Source organism: Mizuhopecten yessoensis, unplaced genomic scaffold, assembly GCF_002113885.1.
Source record: "Mizuhopecten yessoensis strain PY_sf001 unplaced genomic scaffold, ASM211388v2 scaffold8811, whole genome shotgun sequence".
Lineage (NCBI taxonomy): Eukaryota > Metazoa > Mollusca > Bivalvia > Pectinida > Pectinidae > Mizuhopecten > Mizuhopecten yessoensis.
In genome coordinates, this window is record NW_018407733.1 from 472,635 (window position 1) to 485,534 (window position 12,900).

General features: G+C 36.5%; 1 protein-coding gene across 1 annotated transcript in view; it reads right to left on the reverse strand.

The window, feature by feature from the left end:
* Nucleotides 1-10,759, reverse strand: part of LOC110456612 (myelin transcription factor 1-like) — a 54,044-nt gene extending 43,285 nt beyond the window's left edge. Inside the window, exons 1-2 of the mRNA XM_021507447.1 lie at nucleotides 10,673-10,759; nucleotides 8,113-8,198 (exon numbers count right to left, since the gene is read on the reverse strand). Of these exons, the coding sequence (XP_021363122.1) occupies nucleotides 8,113-8,198; nucleotides 10,673-10,700 (114 nt within the window). The 5' untranslated portion in view covers nucleotides 10,701-10,759. The remainder of the gene's footprint in view (nucleotides 1-8,112; nucleotides 8,199-10,672) is intronic.
* Nucleotides 10,760-12,900: the final 2,141 nt, after the last annotated feature.

The following is a 12,900-nucleotide window of genomic DNA, read 5'->3' on the forward strand; positions in this document are numbered from 1 at the left end:
TACAACAGATTATCAGTATCTAATACTAGAACAGATTATAAATACAACAGATTATCAGTATCTAATACTAGAACAGATTATAAGTACAACAGATTATCAGTATCTAATACTAGAACAGATTATAAGTACAACAGATTATCAGTATTTAATACTAGAACAGATTATAAGTACAAACAGTTGATCTTTTGTTGACTAGAGGTCTAATTATGATACAAAATGGCGTGAAAATGCTTGTTGGAGCATATGTTCAACCAATTCTAAGCTTAGAACATTAGATGAACTTTGAAGATGCATATGGTAGTAAAGGACCATACACCATATACAAGGCTGTGGTGTGGTGGCTGTAGTGTGATCATGAAGGCAGCATCAATTAAACATTCAGTGGTAAGTTATGCTATAATAGTCCAGCCTCTTTCCCAGTCTCTATTTTGGCACTTTCCCTTATTAGTACCATTTCAGGGCTCCGGTTAAAATAATTAAACTAGGCATCATTTCCAGTGTCAGAAAATAACTACTTGGCATCTAAAATTCCATCCATTTTGACCCAGCTGCTTCATTCCCTCTCTGTTCTGCCAAGTTCCCTATGTTCACTGGTATTGGGGCCCAATCCAATTTGGCCCTATTCAGCTCCATTCTTCTCCATATCTGGTCTTCTTTTATTCCATTCCTCCATACTTGACCCGCTGACCTTCCCATTTAACCCATTCCATCCAAATATTCAGCCCAGATCCCATATATATTCCATATGAACCTGAACTCTGAACTTTGTGTCTGAAATGCAATGGCATGGATTTGTGTTTGACGAGAGCAGCAAACTTGTGCAAAAATCTGCACAATCTGTTTTACAGAAACATGCTATTCACATTCTGGACACTACGGTGACGAAATTACCAGAAGGAACTCTACATACGTCCCTTGCTATTCACGTCCTGGACGGTGACGAAATTACCAGATGGAACTCTACATACGTCCCTTGCTATTCACGTCCTGGACGGTGACAAAATTACCAGATGGAACTCTACATACATCCCTTGCTATTCATGTTCTGGACGGTGACAAAATTACCAGAGAGGACTCTACATACGTCCCTTGCTATTCATGTTCTGGACGGTGACGAAATTACCAGATGGAACTCTACATACGTCCCTTGCTATTCACGTTCTGGACGGTGACAAAATTACCAGATAGGACTCTACATACATCCCTTGCTATTCACGTTCTGGACGGTGACGAAATTACCAGATGGAACTCTACATACGTCCCTTGCTATTCACGTTCTGGACGGTGACAAAATTACCAGATAGGACTCTACATACGTCCCTTGCTATTCATGTTCTGGACGGTGACGAAATTACCAGATAGGACTCTACATCATCCTTTGCTATTCATGTTCTGGACGGTGACAAAATTACCAGATAGGACTCTACATCATCCTTTGCTATTCACGTTCTGGACGGTGACAAAATTACCAGATGGAACTCTACATACATCCCTTGCTATTCATGTTCTGGACGGTGACAAAATTACCAGATAGGACTCTACATCATCCTTTGCTATTCACGTTCTGGACGGTGACAAAATTACCAGATGGAACTCTACATACATCCCTTGCTATTCATGTTCTGGACGGTGACAAAATTACCAGATAGGACTCTACATCATCCTTTGCTATTCACGTTCTGGACGGTGACAAAATTACCAGATGGAACTCTACATACATCCCTTGCTATTCATGTTCTGGACGGTGACAAAATTACCAGATAGGACTCTACATCATCCTTTGCTATTCACGTTCTGGACGGTGACGAAATTACCAGATAGGACTCTACATACATCCTTTGCTATTCACGTCCTGACGCCGACGAAATTACCAGATAGGACTCTACATACGTCCTTTGCTATTCACGTCCTGGACGCCGACGAAATTACCAGATAGGACTCTACATACATCCATTGCTATTCATGTTCTGGACGGTGATGAAATTACCAGATGGAACTCTACATCATCCCTTGCTATTCACGTTCTGGACGGTGACGAAATTACCAGATAGGAATCTACATCATCCCTTGCTATTCACGTTCTGGACGGTGACGAAATTACCAGATGGAACTCTACATACGTCCCTTGCTATTCACGTTCTGGACGGTGACAAAATTACCAGATAGGACTCTACATACGTCCCTTGCTATTCATGTTCTGGACGGTGACGAAATTACCAGATAGGACTCTACATCATCCTTTGCTATTCATGTTCTGGACGGTGACAAAATTACCAGATAGGACTCTACATCATCCTTTGCTATTCACGTTCTGGACGGTGACAAAATTACCAGATGGAACTCTACATACATCCCTTGCTATTCATGTTCTGGACGGTGACAAAATTACCAGATAGGACTCTACATCATCCTTTGCTATTCACGTTCTGGACGGTGACAAAATTACCAGATGGAACTCTACATACATCCCTTGCTATTCATGTTCTGGACGGTGACAAAATTACCAGATAGGACTCTACATCATCCTTTGCTATTCACGTTCTGGACGGTGACAAAATTACCAGATGGAACTCTACATACATCCCTTGCTATTCATGTTCTGGACGGTGACAAAATTACCAGATAGGACTCTACATCATCCTTTGCTATTCACGTTCTGGACGGTGACGAAATTACCAGATAGGACTCTACATACATCCTTTGCTATTCACGTCCTGACGCCGACGAAATTACCAGATAGGACTCTACATACGTCCTTTGCTATTCACGTCCTGGACGCCGACGAAATTACCAGATAGGACTCTACATACATCCATTGCTATTCATGTTCTGGACGGTGATGAAATTACCAGATGGAACTCTACATCATCCCTTGCTATTCACGTTCTGGACGGTGACGAAATTACCAGATAGGAATCTACATCATCCCTTGCTATTCACGTCCTGGACGGTGACGAAATTACCAGATGGAACTCTACATACGTCCCTTGCTATTCACGTTCTGGACGCCGACGAAATTACCAGATAGGAATCTACATCATCCCTTGCTATTCACGTCCTGGACGCCGACGAAATTACCAGATGGAACTCTACATACGTCCTTTGCTATTCACGTCCTGGACGCCGACGAAATTACCAGATAGGACTCTACATACATCCATTGCTATTCATGTTCTGGACGGTGACGAAATTACCAGATGGAACTCTACATCATCCCTTGCTATTCACGTTCTGAACGGTGACGAAATTACCAGATAGGACTCTACATACGTCCCTTGCTATTCACGTTCTGGACGGTGACGAAATGACCAGATAGGACTCTACATACCCCCCTTTATACCAAGTAGGGATATTCGATACCTACCAAACATAAAGAACACTTATGTTAGTATTAAACCATCACTGTCACAAAAAAATTCTATCCCCAATATTTCTCAAACATAATTGAGGTACATGCACATTAAATATCAGAAAAAAAATTCAATAACTGATGAAATAAATCACTTTTTATGTTCATTTTCCAAGCTGAGTAAGTCACAATTCAGGAAAAAATCAATTTAAACTTGTAAATATCATAAGGTGGGCCATAGAGATGCATTTTTCGAGAAAAATGTAAGAAAATGCTTCAAATCTCGAGAATGATGACATGTATTTTGATTGGATATTTTACAATAATTCATAAAGCTAACAAGACTTTTGATACAAGTCAAGCCATATTACCTGAGTGAGAACCTGCTGTAGTGAATGGTGTACAGTTAATGCTAACGGAATGCGTTATTGAATTTGATATACAGTTTGGTGTGTAAGCCATATTGGAATGACCTTAATAATCTTGGTTTTATGATGTACATGTATAATATTTTTGTTCATTGCTCTGTCCAGTCTATCGGGTTGTTATGATATGTCAGTTGTTATTGTCACGTGACTTCATAGACAATTACAATTATGTCACGGCTCCTCCGTAATGTCTACCTCAGCCATAACAAGAGGCCCATGGGCCTTAACGGTCACCCCAGTCCTACAGTATTTATTCTTGTTGTTGAAATATGAAGTGGAGATAATGATGTCAATCATCCCTACCAATTTGAGTAAAAAATAGTATAACGATAAGTTAAGTTTGTCAGGACCATAAGTTGATCATTCCTAGACCGAGTTTCATTTAAAATATGCCTATTAGAACTTGATTTTAAGTTTGAAATAGCTTTCTTTCAAAATGGCGGCCATATTGGAATTTTTATCAACCCAAACAAAGAAAGAACACATTGCTAGGACCATGAGTCTATCATTCCTACCAAGTTTCAGTTAAATCGGTCCAGAAGAACTGGACTTTAAGTTTGAAATAGTTTCTCAAAATGGTGGCCGTGGTGGCCATGTTGGATTTCTGATCGACCCTAAAAATAACAACACTTGGTCAGGAAGACGTCAGTCAAATTCCCATGAAGTTTTAATGAAATCCCTTCGACAGTATTTCAGCTTAAGTTGAAAATGTAAAATGTTAACAGATGACGCACGACGAACGACTGACGAAGACGGATAGCAATAGGTCACTTGAGCTAAAGCTCAGGTGACCTAAAAAAGTGAATATTGCTGTTCTGATGACAGCTAGCCTAGATAGCCGAAACATGTAAACCGTTTATAAAATACGGAATCGATATGTTAACACTCCATTTTATATATCCTTTGTAATCTGTTTTACAATAATTCTATGAGGGCGTGCTATTGTGTTGTTCCGATTAGTCGACGTCTGGTTGTTTGTTTCTGAAAATCGATTAATCGATCCTTGTTTTCCATAATCGGATATATAATTATAGTTCAACTAATTTAAGTATTAACAAAAAATAAACTTGGATACTGTTATTACCGCCGACAGCAAGTTGTTCATTCTTGGGCAAAACAACTTGACCGAACGTCCCACACAACGACGACGCTGATTGGCTAGCTAGTCCAACCGACAACCAAATAGAACTTGCGTTTTAATAGAAATGCTGCATGGCTCAGTCAGTGCGTGACAATATGGCAAACCAGGACAATCATCGGGGGGGGGCTACAGATTTTAAACGTTTGGAAGGTATTGGTTCTCCTTAGCTGGATATAATTAAAATGCTTTGTCGGAAGTGTGGGCTATCTTACAAATAAAATGTTAAGTTTGACAAGGTGTCATCAGGTGAATTTCAATCCATGGCGCATTTCTGAATACAAGATGCAGCCGTCACAGCATAATGGACATTGCAAACATCATCCATTTCATTTCCAAACACATATTTTTCATTAATTATAAGGTTCTGTCAACAAACATATTGTTTTTGTATGAATGTTGTGCGTTATTAGCGAAATTCTCTAATGTCAGGTTTTCCCCGGAATCAAGTGAAAGTAGTTTTGGAAAGCAAATATAAACTTAAATGACTGAATTACAGTTAATTTGATCGATCATCAGTCGATCATCAGTCACTTGATTGGAAATGATGATCGAGTATGTGATTCTTAACAACAGCGTGCTACCAATTCTCTGAATATGAAATGCTGATTTTTTACAGTCATCCATTTACAAGTTGCATTATATTTAAAGACCAGTGGAGTATATCTGCTAGGTGCCACCCATTTGAACTTTGTTTGACTTTTGTTTTTAAGTTATCATTCACAGTAGCAAAATTTTATTTTCAATAACTATGACATTGACCTCTAAATGACAACCCCTAAATCAATAGGATTATTCGATTTCTTAATCAGGGTACCCTTCACATCAAGTAGTAACTTTGTATAATAATTTCTTCTCCATTTGTCATCTGGACAAGCCCAACCAAGCAGAATTCTATTTTAAGCAAAAAAGACCTTGAAATCTAACAACCAATGCAACCAACCTTGAACTTAAACATTCAGATTCAAAAAGTTCACTTAAGAACTCTTGGTATGATAGCCATGTAAGAAGCTGGAGTTTGATCAGCCAACAAGAACATGTCACACGAGTTGTTTCTAGATTATAAGTAGCAGTCACTTGACCTTTGTGCTTCAGATATGAAAACAATTTCAAGCAAATATATTTTATAGTGAAGCAGTACTAGCGTTTTTAAGTTTGAGTTTGAGAACTTGAGTTATACTGGAGTTATTGTTTAATGTCTAACTTTCTTTTTAGATCACATGATTTGAGCTTTGACCTTTGATCTTCCAACCTGAAAAGCAAGCCCAGTTAAGTGAGGAACACACTGACATTTGCATAAATTTGGCTCGTAGGAACTAAAGTCGCTAAGAAATGATGTCAGAATAGACAGTTGAGCATGATGACAACATCCCCTCTAATTTCGAATGGAACGGCCTGCCCCAGTATTGACATGCCGAGTTCTGTAAAGTTAGTTTTCATGTATTCTTCAATGTACACCAATGATGCATTTAAATGTCATCCTCCTATGACCTTTTGTTACATCATTCGATTTGACAATTCCAAGCTGCTTCATCCCCTGGTAAAGTAGTACATGTATATGAAAGAAAATCCATGATTTGAATTTTTTTCAGATTGATTTCTATATGGCAGGCCTGGAAGGTTTATGGTGTATTTCTGGTCTCCAATCCTATTTTTATTGTTATTACCTCCCCTAAGGCTTTTAAGCCGAAATTCCACTTGTACTGTTAAGTCAATATCCTTGTTCTATATAATTAAGATATATAATGACACAGCACAATGAAAGTATTGCCCTTCTTATTGACAGGTTGTTTATATAGCAAAACATTTTGGAATTTAGGAATGCTATCTAATCATTTTTAGGAAGGTGTTGCAGATACCTAAGTGGATAGAGTTTGGATGTCTGGAGGTCCAACCAAGACTTGCCCCCACTGACCAATCCATGAATGACTTGTCTATCTCATACATATTCTATTCCTATTGTAATAATATTTTACTGGTGATTTGTCTGTTTTACTAGTAATGCACTAGTCATCAAAAAATTCAATGATTGTTTTAAATCCTACCCTTCAGACAAGTATGTGAATGCTTTCTTGCATGGAATTAAACAGGTTGGGCACAACAACTCATTTGGTAAAAATCCTGCATTTGGGTAAGTTACCCATTTGAGTAACAATTTTATTCCTGAAATAGGGAAATGAAATTGCCTTCCTACCTGCTCTATTTTTTCTGAGGATGTAGTTGAAACAAACGTTATTATTTTTTTGGCCTTACAACATTGAAAGAGATAGTCAGTGACAGTCACATAAAGGGACATAACTCAGTAATTTTGTCTTTAACATTTTGAAATGTTAAGTCACAGATATGACCGACTCCAATGAATATCTTTATAAACCTATGAGCAACAATACAGAAACAGAGAGTTGTCAGCTCTCAATGAAGTGCTCCAAACATTCGGAAGATAATATTTTGGCACACTTTTATTTGATACCTCCATCCTACACCCTATATATATAAGAGAATAATATAAAGAATCTATAAAGACTGTTAAAAATCTGATCAAGAGGGTTGAATTATTTTGTCTTTATTTCAAAATGTTTATCAAGCTCCTAGTTCCCATACTTAAAACGGATGACTTCTCCAACTGTGCTTTGCTTATTTATTTCACATTAAAACATAGTCGTCAGATATATCGGTGGATTATAGGAGAGTGCACTCGCCTTTTATGAAAACAGCACATGTTACCTTCTTCTATTGGATGTGAAAAGGTTTGGGGTTACCAGCCCTACCCCGAGGGGCTTCTCGCAGTAATCTTGCTTCTTCCAATATAAAGACACTTCCATCCAGGACAACAAGATTACTTGATATGAGTTCATAAACTTGATTCATAAAAAATCCAGTCTTAATTCATTGCAAACATATGACACTAAATTTGACAGTGAAATCAATACTTTTACAAAGGTTATCCCTAATAAACATGTACACTTAATTAAATTGTACCCACTATTGTGAAATGACCACTTTTTTCCTAATTTCTGCAGATTTATCTTTATCCTATGTATAATGAGTCACTATGAACCTGTGTGTACGTGAGGGAGAAACATCTACACTTCACCCCCAAGTATAGGTACTAGCCATAACTCGGGTCTGGCACATGCAACGATAATATCCATATGGCATCATGATATAGGGTAAACTGATATAGAGTCACTGCATACCTCTGACAATGCATTCGGTTTCTTGTTCATTGGTTTGGGCTTGATGACGATGACTTCTACGGGCCCATCCGTCTTCCCAATCATTTCTGATAAAAAAACACCATGTTAACAGATTTAAAGTATTCAGTCAGAAACAAAATAAAGATAACACGAACCAATCTCTAATATTAAATATCATGGAACACTGACTCCATATCAACGACATACAGCTATAACAAAAAGTAATACATTTTTCCCAATTTTTAAGTTGTTTTTCAGTAAATTTTCCCAAAATAATATTGCATAAAATGTGGGAAAATCCTAGGAACAGTTTTTTTGACAATACTCTAATCTTTGAATTTGTCCAGACACAAAATGTCATACAATGAACACTTTTAATATCAAATAAACATGCAACATCTAATCGATGTCATCATATTTGTCTTGAGCATCAATAACATTTGCTTTTTAGGAGGGGTAGTACATGGCCATTTATTGTAATTCATAAAAGAAAAACAGCTGGTAGAGATGAAGAGAATATTAACAACTCCATCAGCCCAAATAAACTGGGGAAAAAAATTCTTTTGAGTGATATGTTTCAAATTTAGTATAAGACATATATCTATGTGTCAAAAAGTGTAAAAACAAGCAAATTCGTGAAATGTATATCCCCGCTTGCAGGACATTCTGTAGGTTAACATTATTGAGGTTAAGTTTAAACATGCGAGTATCGTGCTGTTAGTCATAATGTATAGCTTGAAACTTGGAGAAAAAAGCCCTAACCTCATTAATTATCCGTAAATCACATCAGTTGGCAAACTTAGCATGAGTAGGATGTGCATACGGAATTTGGTTGAAACATCTAAACAATATCTACAGCAATTATCACATGAAAACCAAAGGGTGCCCGCGATGGGTGCAAGGACAGAGTTACACAAACATTGTTATCAAGTTTGAAGGAATTTGACTAATACTTGCTAGAGTTATTAAGCGGAAACTCATCGAACTTGGCCAAGCCCTTATGGCATTTAACCCTGTGACCAAGTTTGAATAAAATTGATTATTATTTGTTGCAGTTATTGAACGAAAACGAAACCCAGCAGATAATGACGTTTTTCGTTATTCAACTAACTTGACAAGAGGCCATAACTCCGCCAAATGGGGTCTGCTGAAAATGGATTAACATTTGTTGTAGTTATTGCACGGAAACGAAATGCAGCAGATAATGATGTTTTTCTAATTCATGTGGCCATAACTCCGCCAAATGGGGTCCGCTGAAAAATTGTCATCAAAATTGGCCGAGCCCTTAAGGCATGTCAATCTGATTAAAATCATATGTTACATGGCTTCGTTAACTTCGTACTACGCCTGAACATCTGAGTGTGCCGCAGTCAGGGTCACGTTCAGGTGACCTTTTTATTTATAAATACTCAATAAATTTTGACCAATCAGAGACCCTCTTTCGAAAGGGCGCTCGGAGTTGTAACAAATATGGCGGACATTGATGAGAATGATGCGAAAGTTCTGAAGTTATTAGAGATTGATCGTCTGAAACCATAACAGAAAAAGATATTCAAAGTTTTATTATAGAAGAAAGACTGTATGGCTGTGTTGCCTACGCAATTATTATCCAATGGGTACGTTTTCCTTGGCGTCGTAAAAACGTCAGTTCCCGCCGCCATATTTGTTTTGGAAAACTAATCTGTTCGATACCCCTCGCTATTTATCTATCAACCATGATATTTCGATTCGCTGGCAAACTTTTGCCAGTGCGCCTCTGATTGGTTCATGTAAAGGTCACTTGAACGTGACCCTGACACATTCAGATGTTCAGGCGGAGTCATGTAACAGATAATTTTAATCAGATTGAAGGCATGTAACCCTATGACCAAGTTTGAAGAAAATTGATACACATTTGTTGTAGTTATTGCACGGAAACGAAATGCAGCAGATAATGACATTTTTCGTTATTCAAGGGGCCATTACTCTGCCAAATAGGGTCTACTGAAAGTGGTCATCGAACTTGGCCGAGCCCTTATGGCATTAAACCCTGTGGCCAAGTTTGAAGAAAATCGGTTAACATTTGTTGTAGTTATTGCACGGAAATGAAACGTGACAGACAGACGGACAAACCCAAATTTATATCCCCCGTTTTGGTGAAAGCTAAGGCTGTGGATGAAAGGTTTGAGGGGAGTGGTGGTTTCTAATTTATACTTGTACAGTAGTATCACAACAAATCTCTGTACAATATCAAAACAAATCTCTATACAATATCAAAACAAATCTGTCAAAACTGGTAATTATGTAAATTTTAATAAATTATCTAAACAAACAAAAAATTAAAAAAAACAAGTTTCGCGAGTTGGAAAAGCCGATTATACACTGATTATTAGACGACACGAAACTGGGAGAAACCAACGTGATGAAGATCGCCATTATCCGTCAAAACCGGTGACGCCTGTATTATTGCCTTTTGTAAACACAAGCCAAAACGACATTACCAAAACATAAACAAACATAGCAACACATGGCAATAAGATGGCGTTTTGTTCCCGTTGTGTTCTGTAGATTGTCAACTTACCAATTACGTAAACATATGAAGGCGTCATGTATATATTCCGAAATACACAACACAAGCGTAACTTTAATGGCGGGAATATATGCGAGTAAGACAACACGAGGTCGGCATCAGGCTTTGTTTACATTTCTGTAACAGATGCCCGTTTCAAATCATCGATAACAACCCTTATTTATACAATGAATACATAGTTAAACAATGTAACAATGTCACAAACAAACAAGTTATATGTAAACATTGTTGTCGAATACACAGCGATATAGTGTCAAGCACGAGTTTACAATCTGCGTATTTCCTCGGAAATCGAGGCTTTATCGGAACAGTGCGGTCATTATATACTTAAAAAACCTTACCTTGTTTCCTTTTAGGCATTTGGGAGCATTTAAAGTAACGGACAGAACCAACATATATTTGTGAAAAATAACCTTTGAATGGTTTGCTCTGGTGTGCATGTGAAACTTACATATCCCACAATACATCTGTGAAAACTTTGTGCGCAGGCTTAGGAATGTAAGTTTAATGGCTGGAAGTTTAAATGGGTGGCGCGAACGATTTATAATCAAACAAATGGGTTCGATATAAGAAAATCTACTGCTTGATAATCACTCTAAGTATTGAGTTTACTTCGTTATTAACTTATCTGACTATCTTGACTTCATTTAAATGGATTTTTAGGATTGTTCACCAGTCGATCATTATAATAGTGTTTATATATAGCAACATTGTACAAAAAAAATGTATATGTACATGTATATCAACAGTGTACAACTGTATCGTTAACCGTTAACTATTCAATTGTTCTTCATTGTAATTAACTGTTAAAGCATTAATTGTTAACATTGGATTCCTTTTAATTAAATTAACAAATATGAAAAGTATGCATTATTCCAACAATATATATCGATATTCCATAATGTACGTAATATTGACCGTGGCCTACAAAAAATTACAATACAATTTTTTCAATACCTGGATTTTCTTTGATTCGTTATTGATAACATGGAAACTGAATTGATATAAATGCCTGTGATAACAATGGTTTATCTGGTCAAATGAAGAAATATTTCCAGATTGATTTTTTTTTTTTTTTTAATGCAATACCAATTTTTTTTTTTTTTTTGAATTTGCTTTTAGCTTTAAAAAAAATTAAAACGGGAATGTATATAATCTTATAAGTTATTCTTTGTTTAGATTTGAGACATGTACATGTATATTCAAATATTTTCATAAGTTAGATTCAAACTCTTTGAAAAATATCTCTTAAAGAAATTATAAAAAGTGTCCAATTTTTCCAAGTACATGTACTACAAATTAATTTAATGTAGCCATGATGCTTATATTACAACACAACATTATATATTTAAGATCGATTCAAAGTCTTTGAACAACTAAGCATGTTTTTCCATTATGATTTTTTTAAACTCTTATCCTTATTTGGTGTCTCTGTATTAGAAATTTCCCTTTTACACGAAGTTTGTCTAAATAAATCTTGCTGTTTATTCTTCACAATTTTGCACAAATTTTGGTATGTAAATCATCACTTTTATGGTTTACACGTTATGACATTATATCAGTTTATGTATTTCATCATAAGATGACTGTGTATAAATTCAAAAGATGATTACAATATAATTTAAAGCATTTGATAAGTGTAGTTATTCAAACACAAATAAACATTACCATATAATATTGATATAGCTGTAATTTCTTCACCGAGTGAAAATAAAATATACTTTCTTTTTCTGAATAAAAAGTGTGTACAAAGTGATCAGTGAAATTGGTTTTAAATTTTCGATATCAGGTACCAGTACTTGAATTGATATTTACTTTTTCCCCTAGGAAGAAAATAAATCTCCCAATTTAGCAAGGCTACTACTGGAAGCACTTCTGCAGATTCAGACAGTATAGATCTCCGTTACAGTACTACCAATAGTACCCTTGCTTGAAGCAGAGAATTTTGTTTCTGTAGGAAGGGGCCAAACAATTCAAGCTCTTGTGGATTAACGCAAAATACATTTGTTATTATCTAAAGTAGAAGTGCATGCACGTACATACATAATTAACCTGTCTTGTCCTTACCTGTTTTTGGTAACCCTTCTACATTAACAGAACCAGCATACTGCAACAAGTAGCTGTATATGAGGTGGTCTGCTTGTTATGAATCTGTATTTCAAACAGCTCATTTATAGTGTGATACCACAACACAGAACTTGTAATAACGAATCGGACCA